Below are 21,007 nucleotides of genomic sequence, written 5' to 3' on the forward strand. Positions count from 1 at the left end.
TGAGCACAGACTAGAACAGAAATAGTAATTTTATGGTTCTGGAAGTGGATGGCAATTCTCCAATCAATATTTTTAAATTCCAATTAAATGAGAAGATTGATACCACTCAGAAATGAGCATATCAATCTTCCCATCTACTATAACTCTCAGCAAGAAGGCAAATAAGCATATTTCCTAAAATTAACTATTCCCACAACACTTAAAAATGCTCGGTGTTGTTCCAGTTAGCCATCTAGAGCCCCAGTCTCATTTGGACATTCCGTATTACTACAATTTTGAAATTAACTGTTGATACAGTACAATTTTACTTCACTTTCATGCAGTTTGACCCCAAGCTGACAAGTATTTGGCCTGGGGGCTCGCCACCTGCCTACGAGATGTATCCAGTAACACTGCCTCTGGCGCCTCATTACTGGATGACACCCACAGGACCGCTACATCCAATCCCACAATCTTGACCCAGCACCCATAACCAGCCACAGAGGTTACACCAGGCATCCACGAGACACACTCCCATTTTAACTGCCAACAATTGCACCTTCTGTTGTTTTTTGTGTATTTTAAAAAAAATAGTATTGCCATTTATTTTATGCTGTGATTTAAAAAAATAATTTGCATTAGTATTAACTGTAGACAGTGAAGCGATACTCTCAACATGTCCAGTTTTAATACATTTTTATACCAACATCAAAACTACAGTGTAGTTGTCCAACTGCATCTACATACCAGCAGAAATCATCAAAGCACCAATTGTTTCTCTATGTTATACTATATACTCTTTATTACAATACAGTACTTACAAGTTTGAGGGAAAAGAAAAGAAATATTAAATGAGTTGCCATGTTTTATTTTTACTCTATGTTCTAAGAAGGAACATGTACAGTGATTGTGTTTCCTTGGCTTTTAAACTATGTTAAGGCAAAAGTAAGTATGCATTTGAAGCCACTGATGAATATTTTGCTGTTCCTACATCAAAAATAACAAAAAACATTGACAACTTAAATTTATGGTCCAACCTGTAATGTTAAATAATGTTTGCCTTCATTATACAATCAGTGCATACTGTAGGCTACTTCTTTTTCTTCATTTTTTGTTGTTTGTTCTCAGTGCTACAAATATAACTCCATCAGAATCAAGCAGGCAGTCGTCAGACACTGTGATCCACTCACTGGGTCCTCTCACTGTCAAACAAACCAGACGCTTTACCAGCACAGGACAACAAATGTACAAATGTAATCAACATTAACAAGGAAACAAAATAAAAAGAGACTGTAACGCAATATGTGTTAATGTATACATCAGTGTCTGTGTTCATTTGTGTGTGAGTAGATGTATTGCACGTATGTTTTTGTTTAAAATTATCTATTGCTGTTCGTTTTTTAAATTAGTAATTAACAGATGCACATTATAAAGCACATTTCTGAACACAAACAATCATACTGTATGATCAAATGGTAAAATATAGTTTTTATCACAAATATGACATTTGGTATCTTTCCCATCACCAATCTGTCCTACCAATCCAATGTAAACATTACACTACATAAAGTAGGAAAGGCTAAAAAACCTTCAATGGAGCACTGTTATCTGCATATTATATACATATTCTTTACTCTAAGTCTATTTCCATGTTCATGATAACATACACACACTCACTCACACTATTGCACTAAACCTCATCATCAACTCTAAATCCATAACAAAATATCGATAAAATGATTCCAGTTCTGACAAATAAAGTACAACTTGACATAAGTCTCAACAGAGGAACAATAGGTTTGTACAAAACGCTCTACATGAGGCTGGTCCTTTGCACTAAATCATGACGCTTGGCCCTTCACTACAGACCTCCACCACCGATGACTGCATGGAGGCAGCCCCTCTGGAGCTACCAAACCGTCCTTGGACCTCCGACCTGTGGCCCTGGCACCTTGCTGGTGAGCCATCTCGGTGACTTTCAGAAGACCCAGCTGACAGGCACCCACTGCTGCTCCGTTGACAGTTTCTCCAGCGCCGACCGTAGACTTCGGAACGCCGCTTCCAGGCCGTCGTTTATGATGCAGAGGTCAAAGTAATGTCCATAGGCCCGCTTAATGCGCTCACTCTCGTCCACCGTCCTCTTTAATTCAGAGTCCTGTATAGGGAGCATCTCAGGGAATGGCGCGAGACAGTGAGACAATTAGGTGAAAATAAATACAGTGAGCAGGCAATTACTTGGATGGAAGAACAGAGTAAACTGTGAAATTGGGGCGCAACTGAAATCAAATTAGTTTACATGAAATGGTACAAATTAAACTTTCTTGTTTGCTATGCTGAGTAAATTAAACACATTTGGTATTCAAATTACTAATAAAATGAGCTTTCATGTGATGCATTTCAACCTAACTCTTTCAGGGTACAACATGTTACTATTTGGTTGATTCTAAATGTAGGACCACAGGCCTGAAAACGTGCTTTTAAAAGTATTTATTTCTTTTCTTTTATTACATTTGTGACTAAATAAGCAAAGTATTAAAGTGAAAGTATAAATAAGTAAGTATTAAAGTTTTCAAAAAAAACCTCTTAGATATAATTTACAGACAAGAGTAAGAGCACATAAGAGCACAGACAACAGCAGAGACAGCAATCACTAATGTGAAATAACCAAAACTGTTCCAAACTGTGTGTTTATGTATGACCTGATTTGTCATTGAAGGAGACGAATGAGGGCCTTTCAGAAAACACAAACTTACCGTCAACTGTTTTGTGACCACTCCTGACTCAATTGCTGACTTATTCATGGCTTTGAGAACCTCAAAATCCGTGGCTTCAATGAAGACAACATAGGGCAGGAACTCTGACGTCCGCAGGACTTTAAGAGCCTTTGGGGGAAAACAAACGTATGTGAGACATTTTACAATCACTTGCATAGCAAGCAGTGTGAATAACTGAAACTCGCACGCAATTATGAAGCTGAGAATGTGTCTTCATCTTACAAATGTATTAAGCTAATGCGTGTAAATAAGAGTAGCAGAGTTTTTCCAGCAAATAATGCTGATCATTAAGAGATCCCTTTCGATGAATATTGATGATGCGCTGAGCCTGAAAATACTTTAGTAGCAATGAGCTGTACATAATTTGTTTTAATATAGCATTTTATACTTAAGTCATTTACATTGACAAACGTGACAAAAGAATGGATAGAAGTTCAGATGGCAGAGGAGCAGAAGCAAGGACTGAAGGCCTCTACCTGTGGGTTGACGTCCAGGATGCAGATCTTTCCTGTTTCTATCACCTCGTGTATAGAGTTGATCTTAGTGCCATACAGGTTCCCGTCGTACTCGCCGTGCTCCAAGAAACGACCATTTTTGATGTCGCAATCCATTTCGCTGCGGGTCATGAAGGAGTACAGCTGGCCATCCCTCTCATCCACCTTCGGTTTCCTGGAGGTGACTGAAGGATTTAAAAAAAAAGGCAGAAATAAATAATTTCAGCACAGTGCAAATACACACTAACTGGTAAAATCAGGGATGCAAACACAAAAAGAAGGGGAAAATATGACAATTTAATAATATATATTTAAAAAAAAAACAACTTCAACAATAAGAGACTGGAAACCAAGATGATAAAGAGAAAAATGTACTTACAGAACCCAAAATGACAACAGTGACACAGTATGCAACAAATACAACAAACAAAAGTACAAAATGACGAATGGATTTTGTATCATTGTATGTGGTTTAGATTGATGATGAATGGCTGCACTCACAGGGGATGGTGGTGGCATAGCGCTGGGGATCCGACACCAGCAGCTTGTTTTTCAGACTGCGACGGCCAACCCCCTGCGCACCAATCAGAACCAGTGTCTTCCTCCTGAAGGGCGGGACCTTGGCAACCTCTTCGTATATCCGCAGCTCGTGGCGATCAAATTCTAATCAGAAACCAGTAATTAGGGAGATGTACAGAATAAAAAAGATGTAACAATGCTGTACTTTGTGAGGTCAGTTACCTGCATTCTTGGTAGTCAAATACATCATCTTTTTTTTCTTCTTACCACCCATCCCAGCACATAGAGGACCTGAGACAGACAGAAACACACAAAACTTATTTAAAAGGCTCCAATCTTGGCGCTTTTCTGCCACCCACTTCAACGGAGTCAAAATGATGTTCTATCAAGGTGAAATGTCTTTGAAAGAACGGCCGGGTCATAAATCCAGTATTAGAAGGTTATAGGGAGACAATCCCACTAGGTGGCACTGTGCACCAATATTGATCAGTCTATGCAAGCAGTCTGCTGCCAGAGAACACCTGTGACTGGGCGATCTGCTGACAGCCTGTCCAGTATGGCAGATTATTTACTGAAGCCCATGGGGGGAGAACGTCTTATGAACAGAGACGTAAACAGAAGCAAACATGAGCGCCGCTGTCCATTATTATGTCAGAATTCAACCCATCAAGCTGTGACACCAAATACTGTGTGCACCTTATAGCCAGAGTGCTAAATTATGAAGTGTTTTTTCTTAATGTATGAATTGGATGATCAACAATTTCAGACCTCACCATCCAAAAAAAAAAAGCAACTAGTTTTTATTCAAACCGTGCTCTCAGATGGTATAATATGTGGAAAGTGTGATAGCCGACAGATGTGTCCTTCCCAGGCTCCAAGGGCAGTACAGTTGGGCTGTCATCTTCCTCTCCTCCACAAGTGAAGGGCATGCTGCTGGCTGTGACTCACCACCTGTTTTCTTGCTGCTAAGGACTGCACAAAGTAGATAAATGTAAAAGGAGCACCCGCATCCCATAAGAGAACAGATGATTATTGATCAGGTTTGTATTTACGGGGGTCTTATCACCATTCCTCAATCAACCCTCAGGGCTGTTTGTGAATGTCAGACACTGCAGCTTAATAAGAAGCAGTTTGGATCAGGCTGCCTCAGTCACGCCGATGCTCATTACCAGTTCTCCAGTGCTCACTGACAGAGTTGCATACTGGAGAGGTGAGAGGAGGATAAGCGGCTGGCGCCAGATGAAATGCTTGTATGATATGGAGAGGAACAGATGTTGTCATTGTTGCCTGTGTGTTTGTGCAGCGAGGAGTCTGTGTCCAATCTGCAAGATGTGCATCTCTGCGGAGCCGTGTACCTGTGGTAGCAAGCTCCAGGTCTCTCTTCACAAACGCTTTCCTCTTCTCCTCAAGCAGCTGGCTTGGTATAAGACCTGCACTGCCTCCTTCTATGTGGCAGGCCTGTGAGGCAAACACACAAAGAATGAGGGAACAAGCTAACAAGCCGGTGAATACGAACTCTTCAGTCTTAGCTCAAGCAATTGATGCACAGGAATGTTGAATATCTTGGGCTGTACTGACCTGCCACCAATTGAGGTCCTCTTGGTTGAAAATCTGCAGAATGTCTCCACTGTTGAAGCCAAGCCCTGCTTCCTTACAGGGAATCAGGTTATCATGGGATGGGTCGTAGTCGAAGTGACACTTTACAAAGGCCTTAATGGATAAAGATGTTGAAAAGAGGGAAGGTGTCAGTTAAATTAATTGCTGTAATGGATGTCAAAACAGACAGACAAAACAGAAAATACACATTTAATAGAAAAAAACAGGCTGGGAATGAATACCTAGAATACCTCTGGTGTGGTGTGTGAAAAGTACATGATGGATTGGGTGAGCAAGTGTCCGTCACTATGAAACAGCCTTGTGCACTTAAAGCCTACTTCATCTCTCAGCTCACTTTCCCGACATCTCAAGGCTTCAGGATTCAGCTCATAAACCAAACCCAACCCAACCCCCATGGACAGGACAAGGAGTCTGAGAGACAGACAGAAAGATATAGATATATATATATATATATATATATATATAGAGAGAGAGAGAGAGAGAGAGAGAGAGAGAGAGAAAGAGCCTAAATCTGTAGCCATGGCAACCATCCCATCCCCCCCTTGCACTTGACGCCTTTTCTCGTACTGAACTGATGCATGAACATAAAAAAGGCTGCCAGCCCTTACTGTACTGTTTGTGTGTCTCATTCCCCTGTAAGCACACAATGGACACACACACACACACACACACACACACACACACTCAATTGGCTAAGGGGAGCTGTCAGATGAGTTTAGTCACCATGCGATGCGAAGCTCAAGGCGTGAAACACAGGCAGCTGGATTACATTCAGCAAGAACTTTTGCTCTACTCTAATCATCGCAAATTCATCCACCTACACAGCACTTCACTGTGTAAGCACAGCCAAATCATTCTTTAATATCTCTGACTATGATAGCCCATATTAAGTGTTCAAGTAGGCACTTTAATATCTGGAGCTGTTGCCACAAAAAAGGAAAACTAAACACTTGTACACTCTGGTTTCACAAAGCGAAGGTCTTATGGAACTGTAGAAATGTCTTCTTATAGGAAATAGTATGCACCTTTTGAAATTTTTGAAAGAGCAATGACTCAGAACACACTCTTTACTGTGAATAACCTTAGGAAATGGTTGCTGCCCTCAATTTCCACAGGTCTTACAAGAACAGTGGGAAAAACAGCTACTGTATAGCTGCTGTCATACATAAACCTGCCAACTCCAGTCCTAGTATAGTTTTCATGTTTTCATTGCATTTCAAAGATTACACAGTTCTTCGACAGACTGAGGGAATTATCTGATCTCGGCTAATTTAAAGCCAAAAGAATAATGCAACAACACTAAAACCGCCTACACATGATCAGAGGTCAAAACTAAAGGTAGTGCACAGAGCATTGTGCACACAGAGGCAAAGTAAACCACAGTTCAGGTATACTGTACGTCATCATTTCTTCAGGCAACCTCCTTTCATAGTTGCGCCAAGAAAGTTCAGCAGCAGCAAGGTCAAAGTTGAAATAATTTTAACTTTGAGTGCAGTGCTCGGTGGCAACTTTGAGCAGTGTGCCACGCCTTGGGTAGCGCTTTCTCAGAGTTGTCTCCTCTGCTATCCCCATAGGAAAACAATGGCACAGCCAGCGCAGACCAGTTTCCCAACAGTTTTTTTGTTTACATTTTCACTCAAAACCACAAATGTCAACCTAGCTGGTGCAAGAAGAAAAGTCAGAGGATCACCAAAGTCAGTAGGAAACATCCTATATATCCTGTAGATGTATGTACAAAATGTCATGGTAATCCATCCAACAGAGATATTTCAGTCTGGACAAAGTGGTGGTCTGACCGACTGACCGACATTACTCATGGGCTAAAAATCAATTATCATTCAGTGGAAAACTCACTTTTCAATAATATGCTTCAAATACATGTATTTCTGTGCTGATGATCCTAAGCAAATGAACTCTCTCTTGATCATTTCCCTGTAAATTATGTTCTAGTATATTTTGGTCTAGTGTAAGGAATTCATTTGGCACGGCTTCTTCAAGCTCTAGTGTTCCTCTTCTCTACTGCTGAGACCAATCAGTCACAGAGCCTTGTGCCCAACACAGCTCGAGCTGCATGTACTGCATCCTCCGATGTGCTATATCCACCCATCCTATTGGCATCACCAGGTAACATAACCCTTCTAGTTCACCTCACTCTAAAATGGGTCACATTGTCAGTGTGACTAGGCTCCTCTGGCTCTTAGAAAGCTAGTGTTCATTAGCTAGCATAACCCAAGATGAGCCACGACTACAACATGATTCTTTCAGCTGTTATGAAACATTGTCTTAAGTAATTTCCTACAAGTATTTGTTTTTTTTGCCCTTTTTGCGAGCCTTTTGGATACCTGCTGGTTGCTGTAAAGTGATACATAAATTACTGTTGATTGATTGATTGATTCAACAAACTTTCTCATGTGAACTTTACGACCATGGACGGAAAGGACAAAATGAAAAGGACAAGGACTGCAGTGTCATGAGCTGTCTGTGGCATGCTTTTTTTCCCTTTCTTCTTCTTGAAGACTTCAATTATTGATCCATTATGTATTAGCAGAAAATTACTCTACATTAATGACAAAACTGAAAAGCAATGTCATCTACAGCGTCCCGCAATAGAATTAGATCCATGATTCTTGGCACAGCATACTAGTTACGGGCAGCAGCAAGAATGCCAGGGAGGACAGTGGGTGGCACTTAACTTGACTGATGAAAATGACAGTATCCTTTCAAACTAATCAGAACTTTTTGTACAATATCTATTTTAGGATGGGTGATCAAAAATGTGTTTTACTTTGAAAGAGTGTGAGATTCAATGAGGAAGATCACAAAGACATTTCAAACACAAGGAGTTGCGGTAACTCTCCTAAACCAGCACGAAAGGGAAATAAGCTGTATGCATCCATTCTCACAAACAGATTTTTACACATTTCAGTATCTTTCTTTCCAATTATTATTATTTGCTGGGTGGTTGGTTTGAGTTGCAACACTGTCTAACGGTGCAAATGTGAAGCACTATATAAATGTGAAGCACTATATGAAGCTGACCTGTCTTGGTGTGTGTGGCTCCTGGTAGCTGGGCAGGATCTTCAGCACCACGCTGCCGCTCGCCTCCTTCAGCATCTCCTGGAGCACTTTGGGGTCGTTGCCCACCTCCTTGCCATTCACCTCTTTGATGATGTCACCCACATGGAGCAGACCTTGCTGGTCAATCATGCCGCCGTGGAGGATCCTGGCAATCACCAGCTCGCCGCTCTCCACTCGAAACGTCACACCCTACACACACACACACACACACACACACACACACACACACACACAAATTTGAACTCCTTTAGAACTATTTCAGTAAATCTTGCAATGTTCTCCGTTGCTCAGCAGTTTAAGAGGCAAGTAGATGGAGGTAAAGGTGAGAGTTGTGAACAAGCAATATCTTAAGCTGCAATGACTGTAATGGCCACCAGATGCTGGCTGCAAAAAAACTGTTTCAACTGTTCCACTAAGAAGATATTTAGGCTTAAAAAAAGATATATTTCAGGGTGTCACAGGTATATTACAGTCAGTCAGTGCTCCTTATTCGTCCCATTTATGCTCAACTTATGCTTCCTTAGCTTTGATACAATTTAGAGTGGCCTTTTGTGACACCAGTAACTTCCTACATGCTAAAGGGTAATATGATACTTCAGAAGCCTACGAGTGACTCCACAGTGTGTGGGTAGAAAGTAAGACAATAGAGCACCTGACAAAGTTACAACTGAGGCCTTGGTATTAATCAACATGTCAAGATGCTGCAGATAAATCTCCCCTATGTTGTGCTACAAGGCAGTATAAATCTGACTTGCTTATCTTTTAACAATGCTACAAAAAGATCTCATTATACTGAGTGCATGTGCTGGTCCAAAAACACAAATCATACCATTTATTGAGGAGTTTAATCCGTTCACAATTTACAGGAGGGCTCTTTCCTGCCGCGCTGATTACAATGGGTTGCTCCTTAACTGAACAGACTTACCAGGTGCTCGCCCGACACCTTACGGATGCCCACCATCCTGACTGCGTCTGGGGGAACGGGCTGGTTGTTGAGGGCTGCGTCCATGAAGGAACAGGGGCTGGGGGGGGGTGTCTCGTAGTTTTTGGACGCCACAGAATCATGGGTCTCTAGGAGGGACTGTGAGAAAGGACAGCAAGGTGACAAACACTGATGATGACAATGACAAAAAGGCTTTTTGCACTCGTGAGATGATAATAGAATCATGCTATACTGCACAAATCAGGTCTTCTCGCTCTGGTCTGTGCAGAGCTATTGTCAGACACCACACAGACTGAAAAGCATACTGTAGCTCCGAATCAATCTAATCCATGCGAGCACAAATGTATCATTAAGCGTGAACATCACTTTTAAAAGTAATCAAAGGTTTAGCCTGAGTGGCTGTTAATTAAAGCTATGGTTGGCTGTGAGATGCAAGACCTGGAAGTGCGGCTCCTTCAGGATGCGGACCAGCTCATCGGCGGCCTGGCTCCTGTTTGTGAGTGGGTTGAGCTCCTTGAGGATGTCCTGGACCAGCTCCACGTTGTTCTCCCTCACAGCCTCCAGCTTGGGTTCCTCAAACTGCTCATGGGCCTGGGATTTAATGAATAAAAAACAGACGTTACTGATAGCCTTGCCTCTACTTTGCAGTACATAAATGTCACCAGGAATCTATAACATCTAGTTCCATTAGTGCACTTTCTCAGTGGGCTGTTAATGCACCTTGCTGAGTTATAATCAAATGTTTTCTGACTTCTGACTGCGGGACTGTTTGTTTTGATTCAGTAACACAGAAAAGGGTACAATACCAAATGGCAAAAACAGCCACCTGCATCCAACCCCTGCTGAGAGCAACACACACAGCTTGCACTCATAAATTTGCAATGAAAAACACAAAGACTAAGAAAACTAAGCACAAACTTCACGAGTCAAATCGTGCGCCCTGTAGGTTTCTTCGGTGTGTTGCTGTGAAACAATCAATATTTCAGGGAACATTCATTTTCACTTTCTCCTTCTCTGCTGCCATGGACACAGGGGTCTGTGGTTATTTGATATGGCTTCCACATCTCTGGTGCAGGGTCACATATAGAAAAATGAACGACTTATCCCTTCCCATCTTGCATTTTGTATCAGGGCCCTACATTTTGATTTGGGCTATTTCAGTTATGTAATACACCATATTGTGAACCTAAATATGTATCAACTGCTTTTCTATCATCTACAGTAGCACAACTTGCAACTTAACACTGAGCAAGTATTTAAACATCCACAAAGTCAGGTGATCCCACAGAGGACAACAACTCTGGCAGCCACTTTGTTTGTTTGCTGAGGAAGAGAGGAAGAATCCCCGCCGAGAGACAGGATATGGTGCGCACACATATACACACAAAAACATACACAGATGTTCACAAATGCCTGCATGCACACAGCCTCACACACAAATCATCATATGCAGTTTAGTACACACATTCTGCACACATAAGGACACAAGGACAGCACACGTACCCGCGTATACAAAGTTATTTGCGCATGGACTAGAACACGCAGTGACGCGGCAGAAGGACTTTGCTCATTTGGGGTTTTGGCAGAATTCTTTGTAACCTGGTGGAGCAAGCTGTCAGTGTCTGGCCCATGCCAGCATGGATGCTATGCTATATGATTACACTGTTTTGAGAGCCATGGACAAAATCTTTGAGGCATGTGTCTGCTTTGACACCACTTTATATCAGTTGGTTACATTTAAAGAGATACAACTACTATTTATGTCCAAAAAAAAGATAAGCATGTTTTATAGATCCACCATGGGGTCATCTAGGAAATCCTTTTCACATCCTTTACTCATAGCTTGCATCAGCAGATTAATCTGTTATGGGAATGCTCGTCAATACATTGGTACCATCAAGAATGTGTGTGTGTGTGTTGTGTTGTGTTGTGTTGTGTGTGTGTGTGTGTGTGTGTGTGTGTGTGTGTGTGTGTGTGTGTGTGTGTGTGTGTCTTTGAAATATATCATGAACTGTTCATCCAATCTACTTCACACTTGGTATCCTGGGTACCTAATGAACTTGGGGTTTGGAATTTGGATCAGTTTGACAGAATTGGATATTGGATATTAATAAACTGCTAATTAAACTAAACGACCGAAACAAAAAACGTTGATGAAAAAATTTTGAGAAAAAAAAGCGCTGCCATAACACTGGCTCTTCCATGTCCATCCTTCACAATAAAAGCCCATCTTAAATTCACTCAGAGCATTTCGCTAAGAGGAAACTCAATAAAAAGCAATCGGCCTGTTCCAAACAGGCACATTGTACTAGTCAGTGGAAAAGAAACCAAAGACAGAGAGACAGGGCGAGAAGGGAGCAGAAGAGGCTCCGCTTTCAGCAATACGGGAGGCTTTTGATGCAGTACATCGTTCTGCTCCCTGTGGATAGTCCATCTCCAAATTTCCTGAACAGAACTACCTCTGAATTACTGAATGAGACTGCACAGCGTTTTACCTCTGGCTCTGTCTGAGTCTAAAAAATAGCCCTGCAGACCAATTCATCTCCCTGGACAGAGAAACATCATGGCCTCAAACAGCTTCTACCTCAGTGCAACTCAGTGAACACTGACTGTGCAAAGTTAGAATCACAAATGTGGTAATCCAAACTAATGACTGCTGACAGCATAAAGGAAAGGCAGAGACGGAATTTCAATGAACTGCATCTCTACTTGTTTCCTTGTGTACTATTGCAGTGCACAGCAGTAAACCTTTTATTTCTCTTCCTGTTGCTTTTGAAAAAGTCCACACTTTTAAAGGTTGTGTCAAATTGTGCTCTTGGCAAGACGAGGAAGGGGAAGACACTAGAGAAAGACGAAGTGGGAGGAAACTCTAAACCACTAAGCTCTTTCGCTCTTCTCCCTTCACTTCAAAAAGCTGTACTCTGTAACAGCCACATCTCTCTTCTCCATGTGAATACGGAGAACTAGTTGGGTTTGGTTTCATAAGGAGAACTAAGGAAATATATTTTAAATATCCACTAAAAGTACACTTCTTATATACAAGAAGTGTACTTTTGTTGTGTTTTAGGCAATCAGGTTTGGGGATAGTTTGCTGAATTGCCATCAATTATGAAACTGCCAGTCAAAACAACAAAAGACTATTCCCAGCCACGTCAGAGGGTTCTTGGAATAACTTCACTGATTACTTCCCTCCAGGACAAGCTTTAATCCACTGTCTGGGCAACTGGCCAAAATAAATCTCTGAAAATGTATCCTGATCATTCTTGCAGATATACATGCTGTGGACAAAAACAATGCATGTATATCAAGGTAGTACAGCAACCCTTGTAATCCTTCTTTAGTGCTATAAAACAGGTGTTTTATTGGTGTGTATGTGAGCATTATTGTGTTGCACAAGGTGCAGCTGGTTCTATATATTCCCCTCTGACACTAAACAAGTTGATGTACCACTACTAGTAGGAGAATGTTGCCACATTACCATTGACTGAAATCTGTGGTCCCCATTTATCTTTTTTTCACCCCAAATCTTATGGATAATGTGCAAAGAGGCATTTTCAATTCTGTATTATTATAAATTAAATAAAGATCCTCAACTAAAGCATTCAAACAGTTTTGTGTTTGAAAAATAAAATTATTAAGTTTAAAACCTAATGGCTGCCATTCATTCCTGGATTCTCCACTGATCACAGGGGCTGCTGCTCCACCTGCACTTCAACCTGTCAGACATGTCAAGGGTAACTGTGCTGCTCACTGACTGCTATTTCAATTTTTTTGCTCTGATTGGCAGTAGAAATGTTGTAATTCCTTGTTAAAATGACTGACAGCTGGAAACAGTGGAAATGTTGACAGTCTCTTAAAAAGAAACAGTCTTCTCTGTGTTAAATATTGTTATATGACTCAACCTCTATACAGTAGCATATTCAATAAACTGATCCATCCATCATAGACATCATAGAAAGCCCACGGGTTCACCAAGCTAGGAGCACCATCAGCAGTTACATGAGCCAGAGTTGGTTTAAGTTTGGCCATGATCACCAACAACATCAGCAGCTCTTTCTGCTGTGCCGGTTATTAAAAATATGTCTACATCTACATTCTCTGTAACTGGGAGAAGATGAGGATGCAAGCAATCTTTAATGGCAGCCATTTTGCCTGCTTTGTCCCCACTAGGTTTGAACTTCAATTAAATGACCCAAAGCCTTTGATATTAGTATTGTCAGTGATAGGGGTAAGTAGCAAAGAGGGGAGGCGCTATTTGACATTTGGGTTCTCATCTGAATGTTGCTGCCTGTGCAGAATAACAGAGTGAAAATAAAATGCCTCTTTAATTTGCATTTTCAATTTATGAGAAAACAATAAAGCAGTTTCAGTTTTAAACAATGTAGCTCCCTTTTTGGGATAACTATTACAAGTTGAAATTTGAATTTAAAATGTAATAATGGGTGTGAATTTTAAGTTTCCATTTTCAATATCATTTTAATAACGCTTCTCATAATGCACGCAAATCTCTGTGAAAACAATGATTTGTCATGCATTACGTGTCAGTGTTAATGCAGAATAATGGCACATGCAAATGAGGATGTTGAAATCAACTTTTAATGTTAAGGAAAAATGCAAGACTGTATTGTCATTTTACAAAATACATTTAAATTGCAAATTTGCATGCATAAAATATCCTCAAGTATGCAGCTGATAAACTAACTGGGAGCCAACTTAATATAACTTGCCTGTGTTGTTGGGATGTAATTGCCATTTAGTTGCATTAAAGTCCTTTCTCATTGACTCATGTATTAGTCACTGGACACAGTCCAAATGTCCTTTGCTGAATGTCTCACACACACACACAAACACACCCTCATACATTTACAGTATAAAGTTGTTCTCACCACTGGGCTCTCCATGATGCCTTTGAGGAAGATGAGGTCCAGGTCATTGGCAGTTGTGGAGCTTGTGCTGTCACTCAGTGTGTCCAGGGCCTGATGCATAGCTACAAACAAACAAACAAACAAACAAACACACACACACACACACACACACACACACACACACACACACACACACACACACACACACACACACACACACACACACACACAGAGAAAAAAGAGTTTATTTCACTCCACTCCCCCCAATATTCCACAGTTACCCATGGGAAATAGACAGAATATATCACATCAATGAGAGAGAGAGAGAGAGAGAGAGAGAGAGAGAGAGAGAGAGAGAGAGAGAGAGAGAGAGCACATTAGTTCATACTACGTGGCTGAACGAGAGAAGGCTGTAGGCAAAGTGAGCGGGAGGGAGTAGGGAGAGGGAGTAGGGGATGGGAGGTGCCTCACATCCTTTCCCAAGCAATTTCCCCTCTGTCAGTCACCCTCCTCTTATGTCTGTCAGAAGCGACAGTATCTTTCTCCCACAACTCCCAACTTCCTCCATCCTACATACATGTACACACACACACACACACACACACACACACACACACACACAAACAACAAAGTTGATTTTATACCAGTTTATACCAGCATATGCTTTTTGTGTTCACCAGTTTGGATGCCTGCACCAAACGAGAATTTAAAAATGTCATGAGTCAATGGTGCATTTTTGAAATATTTTTTTCTTGTACATGCAGCACCCTTGATGATAAGCCCATAAAGGAAATACAAGCACACACATGCAGCCTTATCTCAAAGATGTAAGATCAAACTTCTAAACCACAGACATCAATCAATAAGCGAATTGATCAATCAGCAGAAGCAAGGTGATGTCAACAATTCTCTGAAGGTCGGGGAAGGTTCAGCCTACATGTAGCTTCAAAGCATCTCCTCCACTGACCTGGAATATGACGCATTAAGGTAGCACCACACACTGACATCCCCTACCAGCAGGCATTAATCACAGCAGACGTGACTGTCGGAGGAGTGGGCATTTTTATTCACAGGGAACATTTGTCTGCTATAATTTACTTAACAGACACTGAGGTCTTTGTTTCCAAAGCAAAATATACAACACTGGCTTTTAATTTTGCAAAGCAGGCAGAATGGTGATTCACCACCAATCCTACATGACCCACTTCATAGGTCTAATGTCAAATAAGGGCATAACAGGGCACAAAAACGTGAATGGTCCAATTAGAGGGCTGCTAATTAGTTTTGTGTAAGAAGACTGTGTCTCAATTGCTTTCTATGGATTAATTCTAAACATGTTTTAAACATGTTGCACCTTCGCAAAGGAAAATTACAGGATGGAGTATACTTACCCAGTATGCATACTCAGTATGCATTATAAAATAAAACATGACTCAAGCTCATTCAAAGTAATACATCCCTGAAAAGCACCCATCTTATATTGTTTCTTATTAGTGGTATAAATTATATTGACTTCTTCTACAGTATACTAACGGCCAAAATATTATAATCTGTAAATACTATATATAAGTATTATTTTATATAATTATGGATGTATGACACACCTTATGGCAGAACTCTGCAGACATGAAGTGGGGATTTGTATACAGTACAACTCACATTGCGCTATATGCAACATTTACTTTGACTCTGTGGTACAATGTCTGTTCCAATATGTAATGCATTATGTGTTCCTCCTATTAAGTTATGGAGAAAGCTTGCAAAATAGCATATTTAAAAATAAGTCCCATGTGCACGATTACAGGAATGTAAAAAATGAGAAAAAATGAGATTGATGGTTGATTGGACCAAGTACATTGATACAGATAGCCATGCATTTAAAGTGACCAATGGCTCAAAAGTCAATAAATAAGTCTATGGCCATATTAGTGGCACTGTGAGACCATTCTATTCACAACAGTGCTTTGCTAATACCAGCATGGCAACATGCTCACAATGACAATGTTTAGAAGGTATCATGTTTACCGCTTTCACCATCTTAGTTTAGCATGTTAGCATGCTAACATTTGCTAATTAGCACTAAACACAGTACAGCTGAAGCAGATGGGAAAAGTTATTAGTTCTGCAGGTATTTGTACATAAACCAAAGTATTGGGAAACTTTAAATGTTGACCTGATGATGATGCTACAGGAAAAGTTAGTTTAGTTTGCCTGAAGCAAATTTCATGGCAATCCATCCAACAGTTGTAGACATCACTAAAAAGCACAAATGTCAACCTGCTGGTGGCCCAAGAAGAAAACAAGTCAGGCAATCATCAAGCTGAATATGACTGTTAATATTATAAATGACTGTCTGAACCATGCAGTCTATGGTCTGTACAACATGTCATGGAAATCCACCCAACAGCATTTGAGATATTTGAGTCTGGCCTCTGCCCTTCATCGAGCCATGAGAGTAATTAAAGTTTTCAATGATCCACAGAACATCACTTAACAGAAGAATTCCCATTTGTCTTGTGAAAAACGAGATGTGTGACTATTTGGGATCATGAATAAGTCTCTCTAACCTGGAGCACCCTGATTTTATTCAGTGGTTTAATTGATGAGCAGCCTGAAGCTGCTCTTTTGACAATAAACAACAGAACTACATTGTGGACACTATCAACTCAACAGAACATGTTCTCTAATCCCCTTATAACTATCCCTTTTATCACAAAAATTCACTCTTTCAAGTTGATATTCTATAGAGAACAGTGAAAACACGGGTTAGGGAACATAGGGTAGGGTACATTTGAAACAATATGGACTGTGAGTTTCAGTAGAAGTAAAGGAACACACAACACATGATGTGTGCTTCTGTGTGTGCAGCTCAGGTCTCTCAAAAAGCTGGCAAATGATTTATGTTTTTATTGCTCAGCAGAGCACAGTGGGAGGTTTTGTTTGTTAAGATTCTTAAAGACCAGTGATGAGGTAATAGATATTTTGAGAATGAGCAGAAAACTATTTTGGTCTTCTTCTGAGGTGTCTTTAAAGTATTTTTACATGCACATTTACTGTATACGTAACAACAGTCATAAAAACTAATTTTTGCTTTCGCTCAGATTCAAAGGCAGAAAGCCATTAAAGGCCAGAGGAAGACAACCTTAATGATTACAGAGTCCCTCCGCCCTCTCTCTGAATAATTTCATAAGTAAATTAAATAAATAATTACATGAGTCTTCCGCAGTGAAGTCTTGTTTTTCTTCTATTTTCCCTGGAACGCCGGCTCTGCTCCAGCAGGAGAGTTGCCAGATTTGCGCCTGGCAGAGAATATCAGACCAGCAGGCTCGGCTTACAGGTCCTACATAATTCTCTTTAATCACCGCAACTGTACGCCTCCGTTGTTGCCACATCGGCACTTTTCCCGATGTTAGCTTGTCTCTGCTTCGCCTAGACATGTGTGGAGTTAACTCTCTTTTTCTCTTTGTTTTACTACTTTTACAACTATCTCACACATGTCCATGCTGTCTTAATACATTTACATGTCACTAATCATGATCTCCTCTCCACTTTCACTCCAGTCCCAATCAGACATAACGATCCTGATCAAATCGACTGATTTGCTACAGTGCATCAAGGATGTTTGAACAAAAACATCAGCAATAGTCTTGACTTTGCGTTTACATATTCTGTGATATTGCCATTGCTTGGAAGTCTCAGAGGACTACCGAGAAGGTGTGAAAGGGACTGGAGAACAATAGCCATTTTTTCCGGTGCTGAGTATGCTTGGGGTCGTTCTATTATTCATAGAGATCATTAAACATCCAACTTGTCCTCCTTCTTGGGTCTCTTTGCCTTTCTTCTCTCTTTATAGTCAGATAAACAGGGGATCTTTCCTTATTTTCACTGGCAAGCATCAAAGCAAAGACAACAGAGGATAGGTCCTGCAGGTCAAAAGTTCAGACAGGAAGAGGTCTGAATCAGATTGGAATACAGTATTTGTTTCCTATTTTTCTTTTTCTTTTTCCTTTCTTTTGAAAATAACTTTCTTTTTAGCATTTAGGTGTAGTATTTCATCTTGTATACCACTGCTGTCAAAGCCATCCTCTCTCGCATAAACTTCATATAAAACTGCACAGCCAGGACCAAACTGCATTTTTTTTAACCCACTAACAGTATTGATCTTTCTTCTGCTCATGTCTCATATCAGCATCAAAATTGCATGTAGACATTTGCATAATAATATACTCAGGTTTTTTTCATCCTCTGAGCCTTTACAAGCAAGAAGAAAGTCATTTTTCGCTCCAGTGAATCTAAATTCCCGATACTACACGCAGTAACTTGATACCATAAGAGAACTCCATTTAGCAGGTGAGGGCTTATGAGCACAAAAAGGGACCCAGGTGCGCAGACAGACTGAACAAGGAACATGTACATCATGTGCTATTCCAGGGATTATTAAAGCTCTTTTCATGCTTGAGGTGGTCTTGTTTTTACAGTATTTCACTACTGTGCGTCTACCGGATTTAAGAGGAAAACTACTGTAAGAGGAGTCCCAGTAGAACAAATAAATAATCATGACAAAAATCCAAAGTTCACAAGAGACTGACATGGTGTATTCAAAAGTTAACTAGAGAAAAAAACTGACATTAAAGGAATTCATCAAAATGTGGTGATGATTTATTCAGTTTGAAAAAAAAACCCAGATAAATAGTGCTTTGTCAATTACGAATATTAACACACTGTGGTGGCCTCCTGCATCAAATCTCGACAAAGGTTGCCAGAATAAGACCTCCCTTGCCATGGTGACAGCAGAGGATGTGTAATCACAAGGAACCCCGAATAAAAGGTGCTTTTGTCTCTTAAAAGTCTTATCCGAGCGCAATTTCCCCTACACGGAGACACAATTAAACTCAATGTCATGGAGGCAGCCAAACAATCTGGGCTGTTATTGTTTGTGGTAAGAGCACAGTGGGTGAACATGAACCTCTTAGCCAGCACTTAGTGAAGGTTTTTCTGTTGCTATGGAGCGGTGGTGAGGGAAACACAGAGAGGATGGAGAGGGGAGCTGAGGGAGGGTGGAACATGGAGGAAGAGATGTTGGAGATGGGGTTTTGTTGGCGTTTCTCCATGCTAAATCCTCATGGGGACGTAAACACAAAAGGAGTACAGTGTGCAGCTGACTTGTTCTATTTTCAGTTTCTGGCAATCAAAACAGTCTGGCCTGCTGATATTCATTGAGATGAACAAACTCTTAAAATGCAGATGTAGTGTATGCTCTACCCAGACGAATCATTGTAAGTGAAAGAATTACCATTGCCAATTAACAGGTAATTTGCAGACCATAAACTAGCACAGTAGTCTGTGTTTGGTTTCCACCAACTCCTGAGGGACTCTTTAGCTGCTAGTCGCCAACTGTGTCTGTCTGCTGTTTGGTGCTGAGCAGGTAGAGTGTTGTGTAGAACAGCTCCCTGCTGCGGCAAAAAAAACAACGCTATGAGAGCAGTGAGAGTGAATCAAAAACAATGCGCTGAAACTCGCTATAAAGCTCTGTAAAACCTGAACAATAATGTCATGTTTTGCTTCCTAAAAAAGGCCTCACACCTAAGGTGTGTTAAGGGATAGTTGGTGACTCCTCTTTCCCCTGCCGCAGACTACACAGTATGTTCTCTACAGAGTGTTTGGCTTGTTTCGTGCTTTGATGAAGATCTGTTTGACTGAAATCTTAGACAATAAATTGGGTGTATGCAATTCATGTGTACACATTATATGCTTTGATTTATTTTTACGAATGCTCAAACATGATTAACTCAACTATTCATCACAAAATTGCCACAAAAAGGTCCTGGTTTAGAAAGGCCTTTCAACACACAATGTGGAGCAATATATTCAGAAGTATCCAATATGTATCATCGTGTTTCTACTACAAAACATATTTCAGTTTGGAGAACGGACTTAAAATTCATTGTATAGCCAAAATTACACAGAGAAGAACACTTAGTCAGTCGCAGCAAAGACCTGGCGGTGATTAATCGGGGTATTTTCAATGGGTAAGGTCAATGTTAAGCTTTTCAGTGTGCAGAGTGACTCCACAGTAATAACATGGATGACACAAACTATTTTACAATTTCCAAAAGTCACCTCTATGTAATAAAATACTCTCGGGCTTTGACAGACATCATTAAATACGGAAGGTTACTATTAGATTTGATTCTCTTCCCTGCTCTCCAGCACAATATAATTACTATATATCCCTCAGGTAGCGAAAGATAAATGTCTAAGACAGTGGTGGAGAATTATATTGGATTAAAGTATATTCCATTGTGTGTACCAGAGCCAATTAATCATTTATTATTATAAGTTAATTTGTCCTTATGGTATATGCTTAAAGGTGCTGTAGGTAGGATTGTGAAGATCCAGGACTTAGCAAAAAAATGTGAACATCGACAACTTCTCAGTCCCTCCCCGCTTTCCGCTAAAGGCCAAAACTGTCTCCTGAGCCCCTCCCCCCACAAGGGAGAATGAATGCGTGTGCATGAGCAGTGACTGACATGCAGTTAGACACCCCCCCCCGGCCCGGATTTTTGCAAATCGCACTACAGGCTGTAGGTGGTGCCAGAGGAGCCAGATTTTGAAATTACCTGCTTCATGTAGTTCTACTCAAACACAGGGTCAGTTTCAGCAAATATGACAGAAAGTTAGTTTTATAAGTCTTACCTATTACATCTTTAATTCTTTCCACGATGTCCTTGCAGAGTG

The 21,007-nt window shown here is 40.6% G+C and overlaps 1 protein-coding gene across 2 annotated transcripts in view; it reads right to left on the reverse strand.

Annotated features, from left to right (window-relative positions):
* Nucleotides 1–648: 648 nt before the first annotated feature.
* Nucleotides 649–21,007, reverse strand: part of mpp2b (membrane protein, palmitoylated 2b (MAGUK p55 subfamily member 2)) — a 40,425-nt gene continuing 20,066 nt past the window's right edge. For both annotated transcript variants that reach the window (XM_035997520.1, XM_031291239.2), the window contains 11 exons: nt 14,291–14,391; nt 9,843–9,995; nt 9,387–9,542; nt 8,423–8,650; nt 5,345–5,476; nt 5,122–5,224; nt 3,989–4,057; nt 3,749–3,910; nt 3,230–3,432; nt 2,733–2,861; nt 649–2,134 (listed from right to left, as the gene is read on the reverse strand). In XM_035997520.1, coding sequence (XP_035853413.1) covers nt 1,958–2,134; nt 2,733–2,861; nt 3,230–3,432; nt 3,749–3,910; nt 3,989–4,057; nt 5,122–5,224; nt 5,345–5,476; nt 8,423–8,650; nt 9,387–9,542; nt 9,843–9,995; nt 14,291–14,391 — 1,613 coding nt within the window. In that variant the 3' untranslated portion in view covers nt 649–1,957. The remainder of the gene's footprint in view (nt 2,135–2,732; nt 2,862–3,229; nt 3,433–3,748; nt 3,911–3,988; nt 4,058–5,121; nt 5,225–5,344; nt 5,477–8,422; nt 8,651–9,386; nt 9,543–9,842; nt 9,996–14,290; nt 14,392–21,007) is intronic.

Source organism: Sander lucioperca, chromosome 22 (genome assembly GCF_008315115.2).
Source record: "Sander lucioperca isolate FBNREF2018 chromosome 22, SLUC_FBN_1.2, whole genome shotgun sequence".
Lineage (NCBI taxonomy): Eukaryota > Metazoa > Chordata > Actinopteri > Perciformes > Percidae > Sander > Sander lucioperca.